General features: G+C 41.0%; 3 protein-coding genes across 5 annotated transcripts in view; 1 reads left to right on the forward strand and 2 right to left on the reverse strand.

Annotated features, from left to right (window-relative positions):
- Positions 1 to 232: 232 nt before the first annotated feature.
- Positions 233 to 2,691, forward strand: RB195_009963 (uncharacterized protein; the record flags this gene model as incomplete). 2 transcript variants are annotated; one of them, XM_064190746.1, is made up of 5 exons in its annotated part: positions 997 to 1,085; positions 1,715 to 1,823; positions 2,089 to 2,271; positions 2,355 to 2,455; positions 2,568 to 2,691. In XM_064190746.1, the coding sequence occupies 5 exons, from the start codon at positions 997 to 999 to the stop codon at positions 2,689 to 2,691; spliced, it is 606 nt and encodes a 201-aa protein (XP_064048329.1). The 2 variants fall into 2 exon arrangements, with proteins under 2 accessions (XP_013297186.2, XP_064048329.1); XM_013441732.2 differs by lacking the exons at positions 997 to 1,085; positions 1,715 to 1,823 and adding an exon at positions 233 to 250.
- Positions 2,692 to 11,479: 8,788 nt separating this feature from the next.
- Positions 11,480 to 12,244, reverse strand: RB195_009964 (uncharacterized protein; the record flags this gene model as incomplete). Its single annotated transcript, XM_064190747.1, has 2 exons — positions 11,480 to 11,674; positions 12,146 to 12,244. 2 exons carry the CDS (start codon positions 12,242 to 12,244, stop codon positions 11,480 to 11,482), a joined length of 294 nt encoding a protein of 97 aa, XP_064048330.1.
- Positions 12,245 to 12,682: 438 nt separating this feature from the next.
- RB195_009965 (uncharacterized protein) overlaps positions 12,683 to 26,356 on the reverse strand; it is a gene marked incomplete at both ends in the record, with an annotated part of 38,383 nt that continues 24,709 nt past the window's right edge. The window contains 11 exons of one of the 2 annotated variants that reach the window (XM_064190748.1): positions 12,683 to 12,774; positions 12,836 to 12,918; positions 15,401 to 15,538; positions 16,045 to 16,096; positions 16,580 to 16,819; positions 18,762 to 18,949; positions 22,564 to 22,667; positions 22,879 to 23,038; positions 23,096 to 23,260; positions 25,660 to 25,825; positions 25,940 to 26,002. In XM_064190748.1, coding sequence (XP_064048332.1) covers positions 12,683 to 12,774; positions 12,836 to 12,918; positions 15,401 to 15,538; positions 16,045 to 16,096; positions 16,580 to 16,819; positions 18,762 to 18,949; positions 22,564 to 22,667; positions 22,879 to 23,038; positions 23,096 to 23,260; positions 25,660 to 25,825; positions 25,940 to 26,002 — 1,451 coding nt within the window. The remainder of the gene's footprint in view (positions 12,775 to 12,835; positions 12,919 to 15,400; positions 15,539 to 16,044; positions 16,097 to 16,579; positions 16,820 to 18,761; positions 18,950 to 22,563; positions 22,668 to 22,878; positions 23,039 to 23,095; positions 23,261 to 25,659; positions 25,826 to 25,939; positions 26,003 to 26,356) is intronic. The other variant, XM_064190749.1, reaches the window with a different exon arrangement.

A 26,356-nucleotide genomic window follows, 5' to 3' on the forward strand; every position in this document is an offset into this window, starting at 1 on the left:
GCCTTCAAGTGCTGCAGTGCTGTAATCCTTTTTGACTGCGAAGTTATTGTGAGAGTAGCTATGAAGGAACCAATGCTTTCAGGCGGTGCCCACAGGTGCTGTTTGCTTTGTTTATTTTGGTCGACGTCACTCATGTGGATCCACTGCGATTGCTGTTGCAACTTCGTGATCGTCGTTCAAACCTGTTGAGCTGACTGTTACCTTCCGACATGTTTGCAGTTTGAGTCAGTGAATGCGCTTGGCTCTCGAAGTATGTCGTCTCCTTCACTTCTTCTCATTGAATGCGAAATCGGGTGTGAGCGGGACAAGCGGCAAACTGTTGTAGTAGTAACACAACAGATACAAAATAGCATCTAAATAATAATAGACGAAATAGACGCGCCTAGCTATTTGTCACAGAATCACTCCGTTCGCTTCCGCTGCTCTCGACTGGAGGCACCAGCACCCATACTCTCCGCATTCTATCGCCACTCGCACGGGCCTCTAACCACCGAGTCTGGGTCCCAACGCCGGAACCACACGGCCGCTGATTCACCACTGCGGCAGCGCGGGAGTCGCCACGTTCTGAGTCACCTTTTCAGAACTCTATAATACTCACTTTTCTATTGATAAAGTCCTAGTTCCGGAGAAATCTCTTCTAGACTCTACAATCGCGAGCACCAATCGCAGCGCATCTGTATCTTGGGCTCCTCAAACCGCACGGAATGTCTAGTTGTTGCACCTTCGAGGAACCGTCTGGAACCTGAGCTCATCGCTCGAAGCGAAAAAAATAGTGAAAAAGCCACCTCATCCGACTGTGAGCGAGGGCTTATACAGAGGCTTCCCCGCGTGCTGACATCTGACGACTGCATGCTCAAAGACTGTCATGACTGTCATCGCTATTTCAAAGATCAATGAGGCAACTATATTGAAACGATTTACTACGGTAATAACGTTGAAAACGAGAATCTTGTAACATAGCATGTTGCAAATGACATGGTGAGTGGGGTAAGAACGATGGTAGTGCGCAGACTTGTCTGGGAGGATAAAAGCACTGACTCGACACATCGGCTAGCCCCGCAAGTCATTGTATGGGCCAGTTACAGGTTCGTAAACCTCAACCGATTCTGAATTGAAGTGAACGTGGGGGCACATCCCAAGCGGATTGATCAACGCCAGACACTTTATCCTTTAATGCATGAGTGCGGAATTTTGTCAATGTCCTTTTCCACTAGTTTTCCCATTTGTTCTACTCTTAGATGTACTCTAAGGTTCTAGTCAGAAATCGGTCTCCTTCTGTATCTTCGCGTGTAATTGTGCCGTATTAGAATCTCTTCTGGTTGTAATCTTTGGCAAATCTTTTCTTCGCAAGTTTAATAGTTTCTTTGCTTTGTAGGGATTGGGTTACCATTCGTTTTCTACCGTTATTTTGCATGGCTAGTGTTGTTCCGTGCCAGCATTGGGTTTTGAATTTCATTATGACTACGATCACAACTCGAAACGGCAATTGTGCGCAATTATACGAAGAAGTGGAGTTGAAATTAAATGTTTCCAAACCAAAAATTCAGAAACTCCTAGCAGCAGAAAAATCGATGATACTAAGGGAAGAAGACTCCGACGAGGCAGTTTAGTCCCGTTCATACGTTATTATGCGAAAAAAAAATTATAAAAGACTGTCAAAAGCAAGAGGAAAAAAGCACCGAGGAGCTTGCAAGAACATTTTGGCAACGTTTAGACAACAGTTCTCGCATTCCGCGCCACTGTTGATCGACCGTACGTGGCTCGTTCGGTTGTTACTCTGCAACATTTCTGATCGTGCTCTTCATCTTAAACTGAAGAGCAACGTGGGCAGCAACGTTTCTGCGCGTTTTCCATACTTTGTTGCAGTTTAAAAAATATGAACAGTGGTAGTGCTGAGATGTATGAATAGGCGTTCTTTCCAATTTACTTTCAATTTCGTTAAAATTTGCTTTAAATTTGGTAAGAAGCGATGTCGCAACTTGTCAAGAATACAATCATTCTTACGAATTCGAAGCCCTCACTTATTTAAGTTTTTAGTTTTTTTTTTCTAGTTTTCTTATTTCACTGTGTAGTGATGGCTGTTTCCAGGCTTTACCTGCCAGAAGTGCTCAAACAGCTCCACATGCACAAGTCCGACTGGTTCTTACCTGGACAAGACCTCCACAGTGTGAACATTGGCGAGATGTACCGCCACCGAAACTGCTTATTCTTACGAAATTTTTGGACTCCTCTAGTGGAGCCGATTCATCGCAGACTTCTATTCGGCTTATTGTAAGGGACATTACTTTTGTTTCATGTAGGCTTCCGGTTGCTCATGGGTTGGCAGTCACTCATTTTTGGCACACCGTTCATAGGCACGCGTATGCTCTACGAAAACATGCTACGCTTCCAATCCACCTGTGGAGCAGTTTCCTCTAGATGCTGCTGGTAAAACGGAGAATATGGAAGTATCCTCGTATGTTTTCCGTGCAAAGTAGATCCTTTCTGACTTCTTTTCATGGTGAGATCGCTTCTTTTTTTAATTCTAGCAGCCGAGTTTGTTTTTCTAGTTACTTGGTATGTTTTAGACTTGTGCAGGACACAGGGCTTCGCACACCGGAAAAGAGTCAGGAGCTGCAGTCTGCGCGAGCTGTTGATGCGAGAAACAACCTTGCAGATTTTCTCAACGGATTCACAGATACTACTAGATAAGAATAAGAAGAAATGAGAAGTGAAGAAATATTTGGTGTGTGAGGTTGGTTCACGAAGTATCTATTCGATATAAATGGATACGAAATACAAATCTTAATAACAAGTAACAACGTAATATAAAAATGCACACTATATGCAATACTATCGAGTCGAGTATTAAGAAAATCTCCAGCACGATCCATTTGTCGAGGTTCGTAGACATTCGACTGCAGAAGACTTTATAGTCATAGGAAAACCTTACACATGTTTTCGAAACAATGAGCAGATTCTAATTTAATTGGGGATTTTTTTTCTGATAGCAGCAAACCAGCATTCTTTTTACTTACCCACACTTTGTGGTACACGTAAACACACCTTGCAAAAGACACATTCTGGTGCTAATGCTGTGACTAACTCTGTTTCTTGCTTCCGTATCCAGTAAATCAGAAGTACGAACCTATTTTTCAAATTAGAAGTGCTCACCAATCGACTCTTCGCTTTTTGTTCACTTTTCACTTTTTTGTTCTGGGGAGTTAGCATTTCCTTCAAATTTTGTAAAGAACAGGTTGACTGGGCTGAGCAAACGCCTGGTAGGAATAGCAAAATCGAATTTGTAACAGATCTCAGAGAAAAAATCTAGCATCACTTAACTTACTCCGCTTCGCTCAAAGTGAGGACTTTCGAGCAATTTTGTTCCCAGTGAATTGTTTTTCTCGATAAATCGAGTCATCAGCAAGTTCACTGCATATCTTTTATTCACAGTGATGGATAGCAATAAGTTAATTTATTGAGCTACTTGCTCCCCATAAGCTTCTGATCACTTTCGACGCAGAAGGGTAGACGTCAAACGCACGTGGATTTCTTCCTACTTCCTTCAGATTTGATTGCTGTACCTGTTTACACGATTCTGCCGCAGAGCTTATCAGAGTGTTCTTAACAAACTTACTACTTCCATTTGAATGCAGGAACGGAGTAGAATAGAATAAATTGCTTTTGAGCTAATGTTCAACGCTCAGCTGCAGCAAATAATTATCGCCTTTATGAGAACCTGACTGGTGAAACTGTAGTCGGGTTAAAACGACACGAAGCTCGGCGTAATGGCGTAAGCGGGTTGCGCTCGAAGCGGTGCGGGTGAACGTAGCGGTTAGAACATAGTCGGGACCCTTGCTGACAAAATCCATCACTGTAGTTCGTGATGGTGGCACCTGGACTACAACCGCTGGCTCCACTGCGCCGTTTTGAGCTTAGCCACTCAGGCAACGACCATGCTTGATGTCATTTTGACCCTACTATAATTTCTAACTAATGAGGTTCGAACTAGTCATGTAAAGGGCTGCTGGTGTTTCATACAGACTCTCCGCGCCTGAGACACTGTTTCAGCGATGTATGAGGATGAGGTGCTGCACACAGTGAACAGTGAAGCTCCCTGCTTCAGATGCTGTCAGCGTTGCGGCAGATTCCTGTGTTCTCCTTTACCAATTCATGCACCGCGCTTACTGAAGACAACAGGGCAGTTCCACAGGAAACGATCTTCGCAACAAAATAACCACATGAGACTCGTTACAGCCACGTGCGCGTCACGCGAGAAGAGCGGATTGGTTGTGACACAATTCACCGGAAAACCGTTCTTGTCTCATAAAATGAGCTCTTCTGCCGTGTGCAGGAGAACCCGCCTAATACGTGGTGGCAGGTGACAAATGGCGGCGGTGCCATGATACCGTCAGAATGATCACGGTCAAAGGTTCAAAGATAATACAAGTTTTGGTTGCTGCTTCTTTCACTGTGGTTTTGCAAGAAGAAGATCAATCTCTTTGCTGAATGACGCTGATGCTGAAGCTGATTAGTCTTGATCCAATGCTTTGTGTTTTTTTTTGCTTCTGTTGAAATTATCGCCTGTTGCGGTTGGCGGCATGTTCGCCGAGACGTACTTGAACACAGTTCTGCACGGTCTTCCGAATCTACAGAGCAACGCACTGTATAATCAATCCGCTTGTCTGTTCTGATCACTCGTTTACAGTCCCATACCCTGTCAGTCTGATGTTTCTCCTTAACTGTCTACAAATGCTAAGTGTCTTCAGTAACGTCACTCAGCAATGTCCGACCGTTGAGCTTTACGAAACGAAGGGGTTTTGCTAAAGATTACATTCTTCCTCTCATTTGACTTGTCAGGCTATGGGCTTTGGCTGCGTGCTGATGCTAACCTTTTTTGCAATGAATAAACAATTCCCACAAGCGTCTCGCAGAGAAAGTACTACAGGATGTAATGGAGAGGAGTACAACACAACACAACACAACATCAATGAATCTCACTCTAAGATGCATCCTCAAGGATACATCCGCAAACCGTCCCTGTTAAAGACATACCGTACCTTTATTGCAGAATTTCGGAAGTTTCCCAGATGTGACGTTGAGGGATTAAAGGAAAAGCGGGAAGGATTGTCCGTCTAAGATGATTTACTCGTACTCAGTTTTTGCAGGCTGATGACATCACGATTCGAATCAGGACTGATGTTAACTGTATGACATCATAAACCATGAGAACTTGCTTGTAACCGGGGAACAAAATGCAGAATGCGTCATCCCATAAACAACGCGGTTTTTCTGCTGGCATTAGAGGACTATTTTTCGTATTGCACCAGTGAATATGGGACGAGGAAAGTTGCGAGTTTAGCAAAAAGATGGAGGAGAGTGATAAAAAAAATGAAGAAGAGTTCATTTTAGATTAAAAGAGGAGGAAAGAAAGAACCTTGACATCGAAATACGAAGGAGTTGTAGAATCCGCAGTATTTATGGGATGACCAACTAGATGCAGTACTTTATAATCTAGACCTAGAAAATCCCAATGGAACTGAGATAATTCTCGTGAGCCTTCGCGGGCAGGAAAAGGAAAAACAAAAAAATATCTTCATCCAGGGCGTTGGATGGTTTTAAGGATGTGTCATTGTAACATGTTATTCATAGTTGATGCCCGTCATTGGTCCAATAGCTTGAAAAATGCATGTGCACCCCACGGAAGATGTACTTTCAATTTACGTTATTAGAGCCTATCTTGTGTGCTTCGCAGCATGCCTCAACAAGCAAGTGCCACTCAGTGGCGTCGTGACTGATTCGGCGACCAACCAGAGCAACCAAGCATGTGCGCGTTTCCACGTTAGCACACATCCACGAGATCACTGCAAGCAGGGATCTCTCCGTTTAGTTTCCGAATACATCAGTGCGCCAGCTCTGTCATGGAGTTTCACAGAAGTCAGCTATTTTTTACGCTGAGAAAAACCTCTCCGGTCATCTCTTAATAATTTTTCTTTTGTTTGGATTGAGACGAAGAAACTTCGAGAAATTTACGAATCTGACTTTGAAGGTCGAAGTGTTCTTATTTTTCAAGTTGCTTAACACTAAAAAATGTAACATCGACTTCTGTACCGAAGCTACTGAATGCTTGAAGATGCATATTGAAAGTTTTCAAAAAAAACATTTTCGATCTCCAAAACTTTAGTTGAAAATAAATTTTGTAAAAAAAAAATATTGCAGGCGTAGCATAGAATACACGTTGGTATCAACCGAAATTCCTTTTGGAAGCGAATTGGTCACGGATAATTAATGCTGGGCGACTATTATATCCTTGGCTTCACTTTTTAGATGCTTTTTTTTGTAGTCAGGTGCACATCCATGTCATGATTTTGGAGGAATAAAGTTCTAATTTTGTGTGAAAAGGTTTCAAATCTTTAGATTGGCAAAAAAACAGAAACTTAACCTAAACAGTTGCGGAAAAAAAAACTTATTTCCAAGGTTGATTTTTCTACCGACAACATTATCCGGTGTTAATATAATGTTTTAATTTTTAATGTTCAAGTCCTTAACCTTGAGAGGTTTCAAATTCTAGCGAATCCGATTTTACACGCATTTCTTAGTTGTTTAATTTTAACCCATATTATTATATCTATTATTCATAGCAGCCGTATTATTACGTTCATAGGTTTCTTTTAAAAATTTCTCTTTCTTTTAAAAACATTCGATGACTTCAACATTTCTGCCGTACTTCGTGAAGAAGCTAATCACAATGAGGATTTTTCCTACTTGCCCTGTCGTTTTCTTTCTCTTGAGAGTATTTTTGTATTTCGTTGTTAGTGTTGCTGTTCTTTTTTGTTTGTTTCATGTTTGAAATTTTATGATTCGTGTGAAGGAGACCCGTACACTTTCTTCATCCATTACGGAATTTATATGTAGTTTGAAGACATTGTACCCCTTGAAAAGGAAAGCAGAGCATAAATTAAACGTTCCAAAAAACACCAAATATATCACTTGAATAACGGGGAATGTACGCAGTCTTTGCGGGGTTCACTCTGTCCAACTGGTCCTCTTTGTATTATGCCCAACTTGATGCAACTGTAGAAATAAGGATAGGTTTCGCTACCAGTGGAATCCGCAAATATATAGCAATGCATCATCGCAAACGTAAATGAAAGTCACAGTATCGCAACTTACACATATGACACTGTTACGTACTATGCATGTTTTTTTTTTTCGAAAGCTAAAGCGTTTTGAAATTAAACGCGATGCATGTATTTTTTCGCTGGACACCAATCCAGAAAAGTTAACGCTTTCGACTTTTTGAAATGAGGTTCCTAAAATCAGATGTGCCATTTTTCGTAAGTATTTTCAGCGAATTTATTTGGACAATTTAGATCTTAATCTTAACTTCTCTGGGATACAAAAATTCCGTTATTTAATAGGAATTACAACTAATAATTTATATTATTTATTAAGAATTACAATTAATGATCTAATAGTTATAAAGTTTGACCCTCTCCTCTTCTTTTTATTTCTTGGTTTAGTTTCGTCAGTCATTTTCCTTCCTAGCCGTTTCAAATTATCACTGCTGTTTTTGTGAATAAGAACTATATAGGATTGTTGTCACTGTTCATTTATGTTCGAACATCATTGTCTCTCTGTGACGCCGAATCGCCAGAGGAGTCACCTATCGAAGGTGTGAGATCCCTGGCGTCATGCCTGGGCCGCGATAACCATTCCAGCTATAGAATATCGCCTGCCCTATAAGAGGGCGGAGTCAGTGCTGAAATTTTGAAGCTTGTAAATGAAAGTGAATTCAACATCATTCGAAAGAGCGTCTCTTTGTGAAAAGAACTAGTTATTTGAGGTACTGAAAGAATTCACAGAGGCTGCAAAAATTTCTGTTTTGTGAAAACAAACGAAATTTTCTCCAATTTGGTCACTCGAAAACCATGACCAGCTGTCATCCAATGTTAGCGCCTAATTCACTTCTCGTAAAGGAAGGAGAGTTCTAGGCAAGTACCGAATCGCGAGACTTAAGCGTTCATTCTAAGCTGTTGACAGCTGTTCAAAAATTGGACCAAATAACGAAATAGAGTAATGTTCTAAGTTTGACACTGGAAAAACTAGACATTTTCAAAGCTAGGAACTTACAGTATGAACTATTGTCAAGTACAAGTTGTTTGCTGAAAAATTTCCGAGGAGATTTTTCACAGCTTTGAAAGCATGACGTTTTATTAATCTTCGATGGAGCACTTTCGTGAATTTCTGAAGAGAATGGAAATTTCGAACCAACATATGATGTGGGGTACCAAAATGCTCTAAATAACCTCCTGATTACGGGTGTAATAAACATTTTGTCCAATTTCGAGAAATAAGCGGAAATCCTATGAGCACCCCTTCCTTTCATGGAGATGTATCTGCGGGATATGCCAATGGAAGGATTGCGGAGGTGTGAAAGTAATTAACGGGGCTTGAGGAAACTTTGCCCGTTTTCAGGCCACACATTTGTCAAAAGTTTTTTTTTTTTTTTTAAAAATTAAATTATTTTTTTTTTTTTATTTTTTTTAAAATTTATTTTTTATATTTTTTTTAAATATTTCAGGTTTTTTGAGGGGTTTTTCTTTTGGGGGGGGATTTTGGGACACAAGTTAGTAGCGGTATTGTACTTCGTGAAGAAGCTAATCACAATGAGGATTTTTCCTACTTGCCCTGTCGTTTTCTTTCTCTTGAGAGTATTTTTGTATTTCGTTGTTAGTGTTGCTGTTCTTTTTTGTTTGTTTCATGTTTGAAATTTTATGATTCGTGTGAAGGAGACCCCTACACTTTCTTCATCCATTACGGAATTTATATGTAGTTTGAAGACATTGTACCCCTTAAAAAGGAAAGCAGAGCATAAATTAAACGTTCCAAAAAACACCAAATATATCACTTGAATAACGGGGAATGTACGCAGTCTTTGCGGGGTTCACTCTGTCCAACTGGTCCTCTTTGTATTATGCCCAACTTGATGCAACTGTAGAAATAAGGATAGGTTTCGCTACCAGTGGAATCCGCAAATATATAGCAATGCATCATCGCAAACGTAAATGAAAATCACAGTATCGCAACTTACATATATGACACTGTTACGTACTATGCATGTTTTTTTCGAAAGCTAAAGCGTTTTGAAATTAAACGCGATGCATGTATTTTTTCGCTGGACACCAATCCAGAAAAGTTAACGCTTTCGACTTTTTGAAATGAGGTTCCTAAAATCAGATGTGCCATTTTTCGTAAGTATTTTCAGCGAATTTATTTGGACAATTTAGATCTTAATCTTAACTTCTCTGGGATACAAAAATTCCGTTATTTAATAGGAATTACAACTAATAATTTATATTATTTATTAAGAATTACAATTAATGATCTAATAGTTATAAAGTTTGACAATAATAAAAATTACTTATTATGAATATCATTTATACCACTGTGAAATACAGTCTTTTTTCACCATTTGACATAACAGTAAGCATGGTATTTTAATGGGAAGAGAATTTAGCCATAATTTCCTCGGCTTCGCTCCGAGTCCGCCCGCATTTTTGGTGAGTCTTTACTCTGTTGTTTCCGCTTTTGTGGTCAACTACAATACTCTGCATGAACATTGAAAAACCGACGGTGAGTGACGGTGCGGCACCGTCGGCCACCGTCGTTTACTCATAACTGCTCATAAAATGGGAACTTCAGGACAACTTATACATCATTAGATTCCTCTCTTTGAGATCTATACAAAAACCGACATATTGTTGAGAAAGGAACAAAATGACGTCAAATATGCGTCAAAAAGCAATAATTGGAACCTGATATAGCCTAAGGTTATGGTTGAAAAAAGTTCAGAGACTCAAACTTTCACATTTGGTCAGAGTAGCAAGAAGCTGTTGTAGGCAAGCACTTGAAATTGTTGGTTTGTTGTTTTTTTAGTCATTTGTGCGTCATTTTTAGTCATTTTAATTTTTGTATAAAATAGCTGTTCGTCCTTAATTTGAACGTTTGTTGCAAGGAAAGAAGTTGTCAAAACAGCCTATAAAATCGCGGTAGCGCACAGCTATTCCTGAATTTTGTGAGATTTGTACTGCATATAGATAGGCGAACCCCGCTCGTACACTAGAGTATCGCAATGTTTGAAAATCCCACTTTTCGTCTTTTTCCTTTCATTTAATCTCTACTTTGCACCTCAATCAATCACCAGAACAGAGTGCAAATCGAAAGAACCTAATCAGAACTCTTAAAACGGATAATGTACATTAGTTTGTAAGGTTTGTTTTTTTTTATAATAGAGCGAGAAAATCTATACAGAGGGAAACAAACCTTACAAACTAATGTACATTATCTGTTTTAAGAGTTCTGATTAGGTTCCTTCGATTTGAACTTTGTTGTGGTGATTAACGGAGGTGCAAAGTAGAGATTAAATGAAAGGAAAAAGACGAAAAGTGGGATTTTCAAACATCGCGATACTCTAGTGTACGAGCGGGGTTCGCCTATCTATATGCAGTACAAATCTCACAAAATTCAGGAATAGCTGTGCGCTACCGCGATTTTATAGGCTGTTTTGACAACTTCTTTCCCTGCAACAAACGTTCAAAGTAAGGACGAACCGTTATTTTATACAACAATTAAAATGACTAAAAATGACGCACGAATGACTAAAAAACAACAAATCAACAATTTCAAGTACTTGCCTACAACAGCTTCTTGCTACTCTGACCAAATGTGAAAGTTTGAGTCTCTGAACTCTTTTCAACCATAACCTTAGGCTATATCAGGTTCCAATTATTGCTTTTTGGCGCATATTTGGCGTCATTTTGTCCCTTTCTCAACAATATGTCGGTTTTTGTATAGATCTCAAAGAGAGGAATCTAATGATATATAAGTTGTCCTGAAGTTTCCATTTTGTGAGCAGTTATGAGCAAGCGACGGTGGCCGACAGTGCCGCACCGTCACTCACCGTCGGTTTTTCAATGTTCATGCAGAGTATTGTACTCACTTTGTCGCAAGAGAATGACTTCACTTAAAGACAGCGTATCCAGGAATTGACGATGTTGAGATCTCTCCTCAAATATATACGCATAGAGAGAGTAGTTATGAAGTTAGTATGAACGCGATTCACGCTCAGTTGAACTTTGTAATACTCACTGGGCATGAGAATTGCGCAAGAAAAAGCTCGTGATGGTGAGTTCGTCCTGACCTTTCTTCTCCTCACTCTTCGTTCTTACTTCGTTAAGGACTTCTCGCAGATCCTCCTCTTCTCAAAACCGCGCCGCGCTGTCTTGAAGAATGGTGCGAATTTCATGAGATCAAACCATGTTATCATCTACTAGGTACTATTTGAGCAGCACTATGAATAGAGCACTATCGTATGAACCAGTATTTCATACAAAAGGAGGAAGCATAGCACCAGAAATGCGAACAAGTAGATTTAAGGACATTCAAATGCAGCATTACTGATGGGACCGCAGCAACCACACGACAATTTTTGGACGTTTCATGTATTTTTGGCTCCTTGATATTTTGTATTGTAATGCGTTTTACTCCTATTTTCCCTTGACGTCAGTGCGAATTGTCGCCATAGCGCATTGATCTCAACCCGCATATCTTCTGGTGATGGTTTTGCCAAAATAAAGAGATAGTCTGTGTATTCATTGCCCATCGAAGATCCCATCACACCGACAGTCTTCGCCTCAAGAAAGGAGGTGAATGAATTCCATCACGGCCATCTGCCTATGCATGTATATTGCCTACCTATCCCTATACATTTTGTGCGACAGCATCAATATAAGAACTCACCAGCATTCTTTAAGCAAGAGTAGTTTAAATATTTCTATATGCCATTGTGAGTTGAGGCTAAGGCACTTAGACGGTATATACATATAGAAATTCACTATGCTTTCGTTATGTCGAACTGTCGAATTCAGTCGAGAGTCCGAATTCGAAATGTCATTGTTCAATCCATCGAATCCAGCGTCCACGAAAACTTGGTCCCATTTCTACCAAGTTGTGTTTGTTAGGTTTGCGAAGATTATAGTTTCTCTTCATACATGCTTACTTATAAAACAGCATGTTAGCTTGCTTTCTTGAATGAAGCACAACAAAAAGTTGAGAGACACAATGATTAGTAATAATAGCTATCTGTGATCAACGCTGTAATCACCGAATGGCGAAATCCATTGCGGTCGACCAACATCACATTCAGTGAAATGTTTATTCCAGAACAGCACAAATTAGCAACCCAGCAACGCTGACCAAGCATCGTCGCGACTAGGAGCGTACTGACCTCAAAGTAATAAAATACTATACAATCCGGAGCAGTTTCCAGCTCGCAGACAGTTCAGGTAGGTGGGACCCCCAAAGTAGGACGAACGAGGCAAGCAAAAGCACAGCGAAGCAGAATAGATCTGTGGGTGGTGCCGATTAGAATAAGTTTTTCCAATCTTGGAGCGTATGAACATCGATGTGCCCAACAAAGCACTCCGTAATAAACTACCCTCTCTACACCGGCACATGCTAAAAGTGGTGAGAAGTAAAGAGAAAATACATCTACTAAGGGAGAGGGAACTGGCCAACTTTGGACAATAGGGTAGACACAAAGTTACATGCCCTGAAGAGATTCTAGCAAAGTTACAAACCCGTACTATGGATCACAAGAAATTAAAGCGACTACGGTCGCAGCTTGACACGAAGTGAAGCGTTACGGTAATGGTTCGACGTAGTTACTAGGAATAAGACCAGTCTTTCCGTTGAGCGTACCAACGAGCCAGCCCTCCTCCTTCGACTCGTACACTGTAACAACACAACATTTATGACAATAAGTAATCGATAAGTGATGCTAAAGAGACCGTACCATTGGTTATTATCTGCCCTGGCTGGAACGACAGCTCTGATTCATGATCGGGCGTACATGCGTACAATGTCTTCACACGCCGACTGAAAGAAAACAGCTTAGAAGAAGTACAGCATTTTTCTGATGTGTAAGGAGGTAGTGAGAACGTCGCCTACATCTGATTCCAGTGGATTGAGGCATTGTTTGTCAAGTATTGAAATAATCGAGTTGGCTAACAGAGTCTACACAGCAACAGCAGCTGACTTTCTAGAGATTCACACAAAGCACCCAAAATCCGCAGAAAGATCGTTCAGCTCTCGAGTTTACACAACTTATTGTCTACCTATGTAAGTGGGGAAGCAGAACAAACTGCCCACACTAAGTGACAGAATCTCTCACTAGTTCATCACCTTATATTTTTAACCCGTTCTTTTTTTGCCCTGCTCAAGTTCCAAGAACTCTAAAAAGATGGGGAGAACGAAAAAAAAACAACAAACGAAATTTTCGAGCAGCCTTTCACTGAATCTTCAAGTGAATTTGAAATTACCATTCTTACTTCAGCGTTATAATTTTAGTCACGCAGACATACCTTAGATGTCGAGAAGATAAAAAGAAAGAACTCTGACTGGTTATGAGATAGATCCTATTAAAACAAAGCATACTCACATATGAGCTCATTACTCCATAATAACAAAAGTTTTAGTTTGGAGGCTCAAATAGAATCACAAGGGCGTTGAGGCCTATGTTTTAGTACGAGACTAAACAGGCAAAAACGCAATAGAAATCAAACTGCTATCGGGATTCTTGAATGAACGGTGATACAACTTGTTTTATTTTAGGACATAGAAGTCCGAGTGCAACTATTGCCGCTACGGTTAGTACGAGTTGCAGTGGAATATAAGCAACTTTATATCCGAAAATAAATAAAAGAGCCAATTTATTCTCCATAGGAAACGGATCGCTCAGCAGACAGTTAACCGACAGTGAATTCATCTTTTTCCACCATCGTTTCTGTCAGTCATAATGGAACACACCATTTCCTAAACACAGTCCCACTAGCCTTGTTCAGGACGCCTAGAAAAGCAGTTACAAGCAGTGCGTTAGAGAAAAGGACGGTTTGGAGTGTAAAGGGGAGAAATTAGTAAGCACTAGTCTGTCTAAAAGACCATAACTACAACGACCATTTCAAAACCTCACAACCTGTGGAAATTCAAAACATCAGAGCCGCTAGCCAAAATTGCTCCATGTAGGAAAATAAGCAGCAATAAATTAGCGTAACAACAGTTCGAAGATTGTGAGAAGTGGAATGAGATTGCATCCGAGAACACCCCGAAATTTGGTGTATTATGCTTCATGCCTTATACATAATATAACAATATGATGTGAATGTAATGTAATAACCGTAGATTCTATGTTCGAAGCACGTTTGTGTGCAAAATGAGTGTACAGATGTAAAAGTATTTTCTGTGATTAGTTGTAAGCCTTGACAGCCACTAGATTTATGTTCTACGAGACGTGCTAATGAACGTCTTTCTTCCACGCAAAGTAACTTTTTTCTAAGTTCCTTAGAAAAGAAAATGCTTTTTTCGCTTCATTATGACAAATAAGTTGAAATATGAAAAAAACGAAGTGTATGGCAAGAATCATCTGTGAAATCTAAATTACCATTTGTAGAAGAATCTAGAAAGTGACACAAACATACACATATCCTTTTCTATTATCTCAGGCAAATATCACGAGATTGTAACCAAGGACATTTTGAAAGCAACATTTCTCATAAAATATCCGAAAGAAGAACCTTCTAATGAAGGAATACTCGAATTTTAATAAATTGATTTGTGTTTCTTTTCTTCTGAAGAGATTTAAAAAATGGACAGTCATTCCTTTACTAATTAACCTCTCAAGTGGCGCGTTCCTGGACAAAAAGTGCACTCCACCACGTATATATTCGTCATAAGCGCTAAAAGGATTAAGGAAGTTGTACTGTTGTTGATAAATTACGGCATTTTGTACCACCTATGGCATAAACCATTCGTGAATCATGTATGCCTTCAAATATTTTTAAGTTCCCACAGAACCATGGCAGAGCGCGTAGATCTTCCTTTACATATATGAACACATACATTTCATGAGGACGATTCTCTTCGCCTTCTTCCATTATTGATCCATCAGTTTCCAACTAACTTATCACCACTGAACAAAAAGAACGCAATTTCGCGCATCCCTTTCTTTTCCTTTTTGAAAGAAATCGTAACGGTAACTAGGAATCAAATCAACGCAAAGCTTCATTAGTGTTTGAGCTTCTGGAACGTATCTTTTCAATATAAAATGCCTTACCGAAAACTAAACGATTTTCCAGCGGTGTCTAGTGCGGGAAGAACTGCATGCGACAGCTCGAAAGTGATTCTAACGGTATTCATGCCGGAAACGATTACTAATACGTGACTAACGAAAAGAATGTGCCGGTGGAATCTTTGAGGCTTACGACTGCAGCTGCAGAAATACGACAGAAATGTTCATTAAAAAGGAGAATGGACTAGGAACACGAGTGATGCGAATGGGTGAACGGGAAGAAGGAGAACCCACCTCGGTTGCAGCGAAACAACCGGATTAATGAGGGAGGAGTACATTGGAGAGATGCGTTGCACAGGACAGTCAGAGCACATTAGTGCAGAGAAGTTGTTCGAAGAAGACGGCGCCCCCATTGCTTGAGCACGGGGCACACTGAAACTGAGCCCAGGCAGGTACAAGGACGACCGCATCCACTCGAAACACACCGCACAAATAGTTTGCGGCGAGCGGGCACAGTCAGAATAGAAACTATAGTACCCGCTTGCCGCTGTTATCATCACGCTCACCACACCACCACACAATCATGCAAAGAAGCATGAAGTCGAATGCGCATGCCCGCGCCACCCGGACTTCGCCTGGCATGCAAAATAGAACGGGCAGGGACAAAGTGGATTCAAGAGCGACCGAAGCCGGTACTCTACAAAGAAAAGCTCGATTTTGAGCGGCCATTGGAACATCGCGAGCAGCTGAACATCACGCACGCAACGAAATGCGGGCAATTCTGGCAATGAACTCACTCTACACTACTGAGAACGTTGAGACCCGAGTTTCGTTTGGTCAACATGTGCGCTATTCTGAATCACAAGCACACGGCAGACATTAGCAAAATCTACGTAAGAAATCTCTCTAATAAATGATCAAATCGAGGAAGAACTCACGTTTCGCAAGCTAGCGGATTGTAGGCGGGTGCGTACGAAGTGCTCATCTTTGCTGGAAACAAAGCTGTCAGTAAACCGCGATTTATTGACATATGATACCGTTTATAGTTTAGACGTTTAAAGTTTAAATTCCACTAAAAGGTATTCATAGTTTTGCAGTTTCTTTAGAATGCTGGATAGTCGAACTTACTTTCTACTATTATATTACTGTTATTACTACCATTCTACAAGAACAAATTCAAATAGGAAATACTCTACCTATGAACCAGTGTAAACAACCATACCAATAACAACCAAACAACCATAGTGGGAAAGCAAAGCAAGACAAAAATCTTCCAATAATAATTTGCAAAGAAGAACAGAAACTAAAAAGTAGAATCATATCTCTAAATATCTCTAAAAGTGAATGTCAAATCAAAAAATCAAAAAAGTGACGGGAAATTAAAAAAACAACAGCTCGAGAAGCAAAAATGACGACAAGAGGAAGCCTCCTTACATCATCCGAAACCACAAATTAAATTAGTGCAGAACGAACCTTTAGGCCCTTCAGTTGACACCTTACTCAGCTTCGGGCTATCACTGCCGCCGCTTATCAAGGAATTGAGTGAGTCGGAGCTCTCACAACGTGGTGCTCGTGAAGAGGAAGCCGCAGCACTTGCGGCTGAAATACGTACTGCGGTACTCGGCATCTGCGACGGTGGGGTGGTAGGCGTCGTCGCAGCCGACGTGCCCGGGGCGCCATACGAGGGCTGCAGCTTCGAAATTGATGTGGTGACTGAAACAACTCGGACTTGTGAATCAAAAAATCAAAAAAGTGACGGGAAAGGAAGAAAACAACAGCTCGAGAAGCAAAAATTTACTTTGCTGTTAATTTAATAATTTAATTTGTTACTTTAACACTAGTGAGAAAGTATTTGACATGCAACATAAGATAACCTTCATAATCTGCAGTCTTTGCTAAATTTGAAAAGCAAAATGGAAATTTGGTGGAATTTACCGCTAAAGATCACCTTGAAAAGGACAGAAAAATCGAAAGCTGTTCTAAAAATACCGTCCAGCTCACAAAAACAATGGAGTTCCTCAGACATTTTCAAGGGTTCCAGGTTGTTTTACTTCGAAGGGAGGACAAAGCGTGCAGCAATATGTAAACTGGACGGTACATCAAAATAATATTTTTCGTCTAAGGGATGAATAGATAACCGATGGCTACCACAAATAACTGGCGAAAATAGATTTGTATGGGCAAAATTTGCACAAGATTGTTCCCTATTTGAGCTGCCTATGGTACTGCTACAATAGTAAATCTGCACTCATCTTTTGCAGTTGAATGTGAAAAGGAAACCTCTACACAACCGAATATTCGAGATTAGTTAGTTATCATTAAACCAGTCTGAATGTCCGGCTAAAGCCGGACCTCAGACTTTTTTGTGGTGTTCTCTTCGCTCGCCTTCACTGATCAATTGATCAAAAATTAATGGTAGTGACATTCCGCTTTTCTAACAATGTTTTCTTCTTTCTTTTTTACTGTAAACAAAAACAAAAGATTTCATAGTTCTCTTTCTAAACGCGTCAGTTCTACATTTGGAGAATATTCAAACTTCGGCTTCAAACACTCCGTTGATACCAATAAAATGTAGACACAATTTGAATGCATTACTCGAAATTTGGGTTTTCCTTCTGTTTCCCTCGAACAGTTATCAAAGAATGATGTTTTGGCATAAAATGACGGGAAAAACATCATTCTACTGATAAAGATAATGTTCCTGATCAAATCATGTAAACTGTTGTCTACTATTTAAGCAGCCGGTTTCATTCGTGTTTCCACTTTCTGAGGAAGGCATTATACCAACCTAAGGCAAATGTGGAAGGAAAAAGACGCCTAGAGGAGACATAGAGGTGAAAAGCAACGCGCGCAGTGGGCACGGCTATGAAACATCCCATTTACCTTTTGCGATGCAAACGAAGTTATTGCGCAACATTTCGATGCCGCGAGACCCGTCCCACCCCCTTTCTATAGGTATCTGGCGCCGGAGCGCCAATCCGTCGCCGGTGGACCCGTCGCAATCCCTTTTACAGGTATCCGGTGCCGGCGCACCAATCCGATGCCGCGGGACCCGTCGCACTCCCTTTTACAAATATCCGGTGCCGGCGCACCAATCCGACGCCGCGGGACCCGCCGCACTCCCTCCTATAGTTATCTAGCGCCGGCACACCAATCCGACGCCGGAGACCGCGCAATCCTACAGACGGCGCGCACAACCGACGCCGCGGGACCCGCACGCGCCGGCACACCAATCCGACGCCGGGGGACCCGTCGCACCCACATTACAGCTATCTGGCGCCGGCACACCAATCCGACGCCGGGGGACCCGTCGCACCCCACATTACAGCTATCTGGCGCCGGGGCACCAATCCGACGCCGGTGGACCCGTCGCAATCCCTTTTACAGGTATCCGGTGCCGGCACACCAATCCGACGCCGGGGGACCCATCGCACCCCACATTACAGCTATCTGGCGCCGGGACACCAATCCGACGCCGGTGGACCCGTCGCACCCCCTTTTTCGAATTTTGTGACACACAGACAAACACACATACATACACACACGGACTAAGCTCGTTATTATATATCATGATAGAAAATGAATAGAAATAATGACAATAAGAAATAAATTTCTCTTCAAAAAAAGAAAGGAAAAGCTTCAAAAAGTAACCAACCTTCACCGGGAACATCGTAAATATGGCTGTTCGTCGAAGCAGGCGCACTTGCAGGTGCTGTACTCAACGCTGCAGCGTGGGCACGTATAGCCGGCGAAGCCGCCATGATAGCTCGTGGACGACTGGAAGAGGCGTGGAGCGACGAAGACGCAGTCAGCGCCTGTCGCCCGTTGTCGGGTTGTAGCTCGCTGAAACCGAACTGTATTTAATTCTTGCAATGTAAGATCGAAATGCAACATAACCAAGGTAATTCTCTATAACAATTCACAAGCATAAAATCTCTGGAATACGACTTCCTTCTCCTTTTTCGACGGGTCCCACACCGTTGGATTGGTGCCCTGGCGCCAGATAGGTATAAAAGGGTGTGGCGGGTCTCGCGGTGTCGGATTGGTGCACAATAACTTCGTGTGCATGTGCATGTGTGCTTCGTGCTAAAGATAAATGGGACGTTGCAGCCGTTTCACAGCCGTGGCCACTGGGCGCCCTGCCTTTCACCTTCATGACTCCTGAGCGAAGCAAACACCACAAAAAGTCTGAAGTCTAGACGTTCAGACTGGTGTTTTTATAAAGGATTTTTAAAACCACTGTTTTGGCTTGACTCGGTCGTTATGCTACCGAGGAGATTCAGTTCAAAAATCAGTTCACTCTGCGTTGCACTATGCACATTTAAGAGAGTTCCCAGTTATAAATATAACTAAATTGTTTTGGTTTTCTTGTCGACGAAACATACACTATTCGCACCAAAAAAAGCTGGGCTATTCAAGTAAAACACGAGTAGAGATAACCGCAGAGTTAAAGAATAGGTAATCAGATGTACACAGAAGAAAAACACTTGGAGAAGAAGACAGAAGAAAAAAGAAAGAAGGGAATGGCGGAGCTATCTATGGAAGGGAACAGTATTCTTGTTTTCAAAAAGCGAAGGTTAAAATATGTCTTCGTACCTTCATGATAAAATCGAACAGCTTGTTGCCGAACTAATGATTACAGTAGCGACGCTTTTTCAATAAGCAGTAGCCGACGCCCATACTTATACTTGAGAAGAATATCAGAAAGATTCATCCGAATTAACGCCTGGAAGGTGAGTTAAGATTGCATCAGCCGCAAAGCAAAGGGATTGTGTTCTGTAAGGTAAGCTGAGAACAGCTCTTCATGCATTCACTGCGCCGACGCACGTGAAAGTGGAAGTAAGAGTAGCGAGTTTATGTGCTGACGACTAGCGTGCGCATGAACCTATACACAATTACAGCGAGATTTTGTGTGAAATTCAGAATTTAGCATCTGACATATTCTAGCAGATCGTAGGCTTACTTATCTCTGTACTATAAAAGTCTGTGGTGTAAATGTAAATGTGAATGATGTGAATGTCAGAGATTGGATATCCGAAGAGCATTGGCGTACATTGAAAATAGCGTTCAAAAGAGTTCGAAAATACAAAAATAAATAAATACGTTAAGCTGAAGAAATCCGCGTCTTGAGATAATGATGCAATGGATGCATATCGATATATCAATGATTCACCATAACAACACCGTCGCAACAGAGAAACCGATTTTCCCGTGCAAGCAGATATCTCACCACTGCAGAAAAAAGAGATTGACAGATTGAGAGAGATGAACTCTGTTACAAATTTGTAATTCGAAAGTTGCACCGTTAAACGTTGGAAATCGGCACAACGAAAACGAAGCTCGCGTACACTGCAAAACGGCTACAGCCGAAAAAACTAATACTTCTTATCCACGACTTCGGTCCTAAAGATCAGAAAAAATCCACGGGGTGTGCAAGCGCGACTACAATATAGAATTGTGATGCAGCCGTTGTGAAAAACCAGTGTTTTTATCCTCCCAGACAAGTCTGGTATCGACTTATTTACCCCGGAGAAATGTCACTTGGTGGTTGGTCTAGGGCGGTTTCGATCAGTCGCAGCCGAACCTCTTATCAGTTGTGTTAAACCAGCCCTTTGGTCACATGACACGTTGCAATTGCAATTCCTCCACATAAAACTCGACTTACACGCCTAGAAAGTTTGAGTATCGACACTCCCCACTCCCAGTATCGACATCTATATTGTAGACTTCGATGACAGACTATGACAGCAGGAGAACAAAATAATTCACTGTGGAGGAACTTATTGTTCACAAACTATTTCGACTAGTTGGATTTTGTGCCATGGTTGCGAGCTGCGTTTATCCACCTGACTAACTCGATTAAATTGTGTGAAACCACCTGGTTTGCGCTCAGGAATGCAGACACTTATTCTTAACTGTACGGTCTAAATGCGACCGAAGTCAAAGTTGGGATATGTTTCGACCATTTGTCCGGGGAGCTATATCAGCTTCGTGCAGAGTTTACTGCAGGCCAGCACTCAGCTCTCACTCAGAAGAAAGAATGACTGTAATTAACCCATTGACGACAGTGCACGTTTTTGCGTGTTTGGCACGTCGGACAGACAGTTTCAGGACAACGTGTAACCGCGGCTCAACGTCGAGCCGCGGTTCCCACTTACTTCCCTGTGTACAAATTTTTGCATTCTTACACGATTTATCTTGTATTTGTTGCTAATCGCGTTGTTATAAGACTTTTTTTACTCTCGTTCATTCTGCTTACGTACAGCTAATTGAGTTTTAGCAGCCAAAAATGAACGAATCTGAGACGATTTGGAGAATAGTTTTAAAAGACTACTGGATGAATCTGATGAAGAAACTACAGAAAATGGCTCTATCTTCAATGACGCGTTAATGCTGCTTGCAGATAAGGAGTCTGATTCGAGAAGTAAGATTGTCGGTGTCAGATAGTGAGAGCGAACAGAGGAATGGTTAAGCGACGCAGAAACTGATGATGACTGGAAATTTTCTCAACAGTTTGGTCTACATGATCAAACACGTAGGTGTTACAAATCAATCGATTTTTACGAGCTATATTTGGACAAGGAAGTGTTGTCAGTAATTGTCAAACGAAGAAACGAGTAAGCAGAGCAAGGAAAAGGCTCCTAAATTTAATGATACATATGCCGCTGAGATCAAAAACTTTACTGGATTATTTGTAGTGGATGAAAAAGCCGATTTTGCATTGGATTTTTCTAAAGAATGCACAAAAAGTGTGATTTGCGTTGACGCTTGAATTCGTTTCTTGTTTTCAAAATACAGGAACCTTTTTCCATGCCTATGTTGTGTGTGATATTACTCGAAGATAATAAACCAATAAAGTACAGAAAAACTTTTTAAAAATTGGGAAGTCATGGAAAACAGTCGTTGGAACCCGTGCGGCTCAACGTTGAGCCGCATTGTCCCATGCGACCAAAAAAGCGCGACTCATCGTTGAGCCGCGCCGTCATAGGGTTGAGGGGAAAGATCAGTTCACAAGACACAGATGAGGTAGTTTCTGTGAGCAGCGCAGGATCCCTCCGCCAACCTCGTCCAAAAGTGAAGGAGGTCAGAGCACCGGCTCCGACTACAGTTTATATGGTGCTACCCCAAGTATTTCTTTATAGAGTTCAGTTTAGTTGCCGGTTCTGAAATACCAAACTCTCATTCTTTACATATGCAAATGACAAAGATAAACAGACTTATTTCCGCGGATTTGGGTATTTTCGACGAATTCGCTGCTATCATCCCAAGGCAGAGAATCACAATGTTGAAAAAGTTGTGCAATCAGGATTGTTCTCTCATCTCCCGATGGCATATTCAAGTGTTCGCTGACAAATTTTCTTGAGAGGTGAGCAACTACTCTTCTGCTTTTTTTTTCAGAATTCACACATCTTCAACTCACATGATAATCATACCCTTGTTTCAAGGAATAAGCATACCTTAGTGAAAGAACTGGTTGGCTCGATTCGTGATGAATGTTTCGATGGTCGGGCTTCGGTGGACACGGCTGGCCGATCGATTTCGGAGGTTCTGTCCCGAATATCTGCAACAATTCATCAAACCGATAAATACGTTGGAGCAAAATATAGAGAAGACAAGAAATAGAAAGAGACAAGCACGCAGAAATGGAAAAGCCGTGCAAGAGTTATCGAGTGATAACTATTCTAAAATCACAGTTGGTTACTACACATCTGGAAAAGAGCCGCAGTTGTGGAACACACACTACACAATTCCACACGGATATATCAACTGACATGTTCACAGTGTGCAATGAGCACTTCAACCACGACATTGCAGAACTTGATATCCATGATAGCCGCCATGGTTTCTTCTTTCGGTCTAAGAAGTGTTGGTCCGAAGCACACTCCCAAGTTACCCACGGTCATTAGGTTCTCACTGCATCGGTCAGCTACTCTAAAATATTTCACTCTAGTATGTGAATTGCATAAGGTGAAATATTTGGAAATTTACTTCCTCAAGTGGCGAATCACAATCTCCAGCATGGATTTATGAGAAGCAGGCAACTTGTGCACGTAATAATGAATGTGATCAACTCGTGTGCGACGGTCGTCCATTTTGGCGGCGTTAATGAAAAGACTGTGTTGCTCAAAGGTCATCAATGGCTCCGGTAGATTCCTAAAAAAAGTCTTTAGCTTCTTTTGCACCACGATCCAGGAAAGCATCGAGTGCAATATTTCAAATTTAATGCATTTGTCAGACTAAGCTTCGTTGGTCAGTGCATTACTTCGCACGCTAATGGATCTTGGAAAATGACGTGACACGCGACCGTATCTGCCACAACTTTAGTGCTCGAACAGGTGTTCTAATAGACAAGAGAAGTACTCAGGGAGATTTAAATGCCAGAAAAACGAAAAAGAAACTATTGCCACCCAACGGCGAAAAATCGAAGTGCGAAACCCAAAAACCTATTATTAACACAAATAAAATGAATGTTGATGAATTCCAGGGTATCTATTTTCAGGATGAGTAACTCCTTACTTGGAAAAAAGTGATTAGAAACTCTTTACAAGTACGGAAGTTACCCTATGTGACTATCCGTTGCTACAATTTTGATCATGCACATTTGTTTTTTGCTGGCATTCTGTTCTAGCTGTATTCGAGGTTACATTCCGAACTGTGCAAGACTAATTGAACTTAACAGCACTGGTCCTGGTACCCGGGAAATCCAGAACGAATTACAAATAAGGCAAATTCCAAAGAAAAAATAAATCAAACGAATTTTTGAAAGCAACTGGTCTAACACATTTACAATGGAGCACAACGGAAGTGTTCAGGATAAAGATCACAGATTTGATACATATTGATAGTTTCAATTATTTTTTAGAGATTTGATCAAGCAGTATATATTGATAATTTTAATTACTCAATATACGCGTGCTCTCTATAAGAATGTTTCCTCCTCATTTCGTTGCCATGTCTTCAAGTTTTCTTCACTACAGTAGGTAGCTTGTGTACTAAGTGAACACCACTTAGCGACGAAGCAAATGTGAAACGACAAGGAAATGCGATTATGATCTAGAAAAACTCATTTCTACTAAGCTGTAAATTTGGTGATGGAGTTTGGTGAATTTGGTGAGTACCGACAGTCTCAAAAAAGTAAACACTACATACCGACGCAACTACATATTTTAGCAGGAATGATGAGATGTCAGGAGATAATTTCTTAATTCTTAAACTGCTCACCTTTAAGTTGGTCACAAACCGTTATAGTCCTTACTGTAAGTTTCTCCAATATCATTGCTAAAAACAACACAGACTAAGGATTTTGCTGTTGTGGCAGAAATGCCCGTTTTACAGTTCTATGTATTATTCAAATTTAGTTTTTCTTTCTAAGTATATGAACATTATGTTGAAATGTTTTCCTGAAATGATTATTATAATTGCAATCAGGATATGGGCACACATTTGGCGCGATATTATTCAGCCCAGGAAGAAAGTGCACCAACTCGATAAGATCGAAATTTCCCGTAGTGCTTATGATGTTTGTTAAGAGCACATCGCAGACATCTTAATAAAGGATAAAGGATAAAGTGTCAGGCATTAATCAATCCGCTTGGGATGCGCCACGTTCACTTCAATTCAAAATCGTTTGAGGTTTACGAACGCGTGTCTGGCCTTTACAATAACTTGGTGGCTAGCCGATGTGTCAAGTCAGTGTTTTTATCCTCCCAGACAAGTCTGGTACCAATTTATCGACCCCGGGGAGATGAAAGGCTTAGTGAGCATTAGGGCGGATTCGAACCTCTGATCAATCGTCAACCTCTAACCGACTGCGCTACACCCGCCACCATCTGCAGACATTTTAGATAACAAAATTATGCTGTTAGAATAACAAAGAGAGCGAAAATCAGCAGAACAATCGATAAATAGATAAACATTTCCGTGCGATAAAAAGCCTATAGTCTGTACTCGGTTCCTCGTGTCCGTGGGCAGTTTGTTTCAAATCGGTCTCAAGGAAAGTGGGCTATGACATGAACAAACGCGCTGACAGAGTAAGGGACAAAAGTCTTTATCTCCCGTTTATCTATAAAGTAGAGCTCCAACCGTAGATGCCAACGCTAGGCTTCTAACCATAAACTGAAGACAAAATGATATTAATTACTTTGAAAGGGCAAATGGACACTCATCTTCTCAGGCGGAATTATGTCATAAACTCTCCAGGCATGGAGCACGTTAATTGCGTAGCACATTTTTCTGCCTTAGGAGTGTAACAGAACAAAAGAACTTGGAAAGACAGGAATGAGAAGAAAAACTTATTGAATAAAGATTCCTTGAGGGAAAAATTGCATTCAATTCGCTCAAACTTTTTTCATTTTCTCATCTCTCCTTTGGAGACGCATACAATTCAGTTTCCTTTCAATGCAGCGCAGTTCATTACGAAATTCAACGGAGTGCAATTTTTTTCGAAGAGTCAAACTAAGTGTAAGACTCCCACAAAGCATCGAAATAATGCACTTTTTACAGCGCTAAGAAACAGCAATTTGTGCGAGAATGCACTGAGAAATCCAACAAACCTGAGGAATGTCTTGACAGCACTACTGATGGTCTTGATTTCCCACTCATCGTCATTGAAGTTCAACTTGTCGCCGTTCGATTTTCGTTTATCAAGACCGAGTTGCATCAATTTTTGTACCTTCGATGTCACACCACAATTGCGATAAAGCCCTTGCTCTCGAATTCCTACAATTAATTCACCATTGAATTGCGTGCGTGCGTGTGTGAGTTGGCACCACTGGCTTACTGATGTCACACAATATGCAATAAATAAAATTTGCTAATCGTAGTGAAAATTACCTCGCTCTTCAAGGAAAGCAATGCATTGCTGAACGAACTCGAACCCAATATCATCCAGGTGCGCTGAAACAAATGGATTTTTTTTTTTTTTTGCTGAGAATGATCATAACCCACTAAATGGTGAACTTGTGTTTTCCGTCCAAAATCCCTCGTTTTTCCTTGGCATTTTGTACTAATTCAGTGAAAGCGGAAATACGAATTCCTCAGAAATCGAGGAAACGTACTCAAGGTTTCATTTCAGGTGATTTTAAGCAGAAAATTCATATTCGAGCTAGCTGGAAAATCACAAAAGCGAACCTACATCAATTCGCCACAGCTCGTCGCTCGAGTACTGAGTCACTAGTCACTACACTACATACTTAGCATGCAACTGTGCTTACATGTACTGATCTAACAATTTGAAGCGATTGAGAAAGG

Source organism: Necator americanus, chromosome III, assembly GCF_031761385.1.
Source record: "Necator americanus strain Aroian chromosome III, whole genome shotgun sequence".
Taxonomy (NCBI): Eukaryota; Metazoa; Nematoda; class Chromadorea; order Rhabditida; family Ancylostomatidae; genus Necator; species Necator americanus.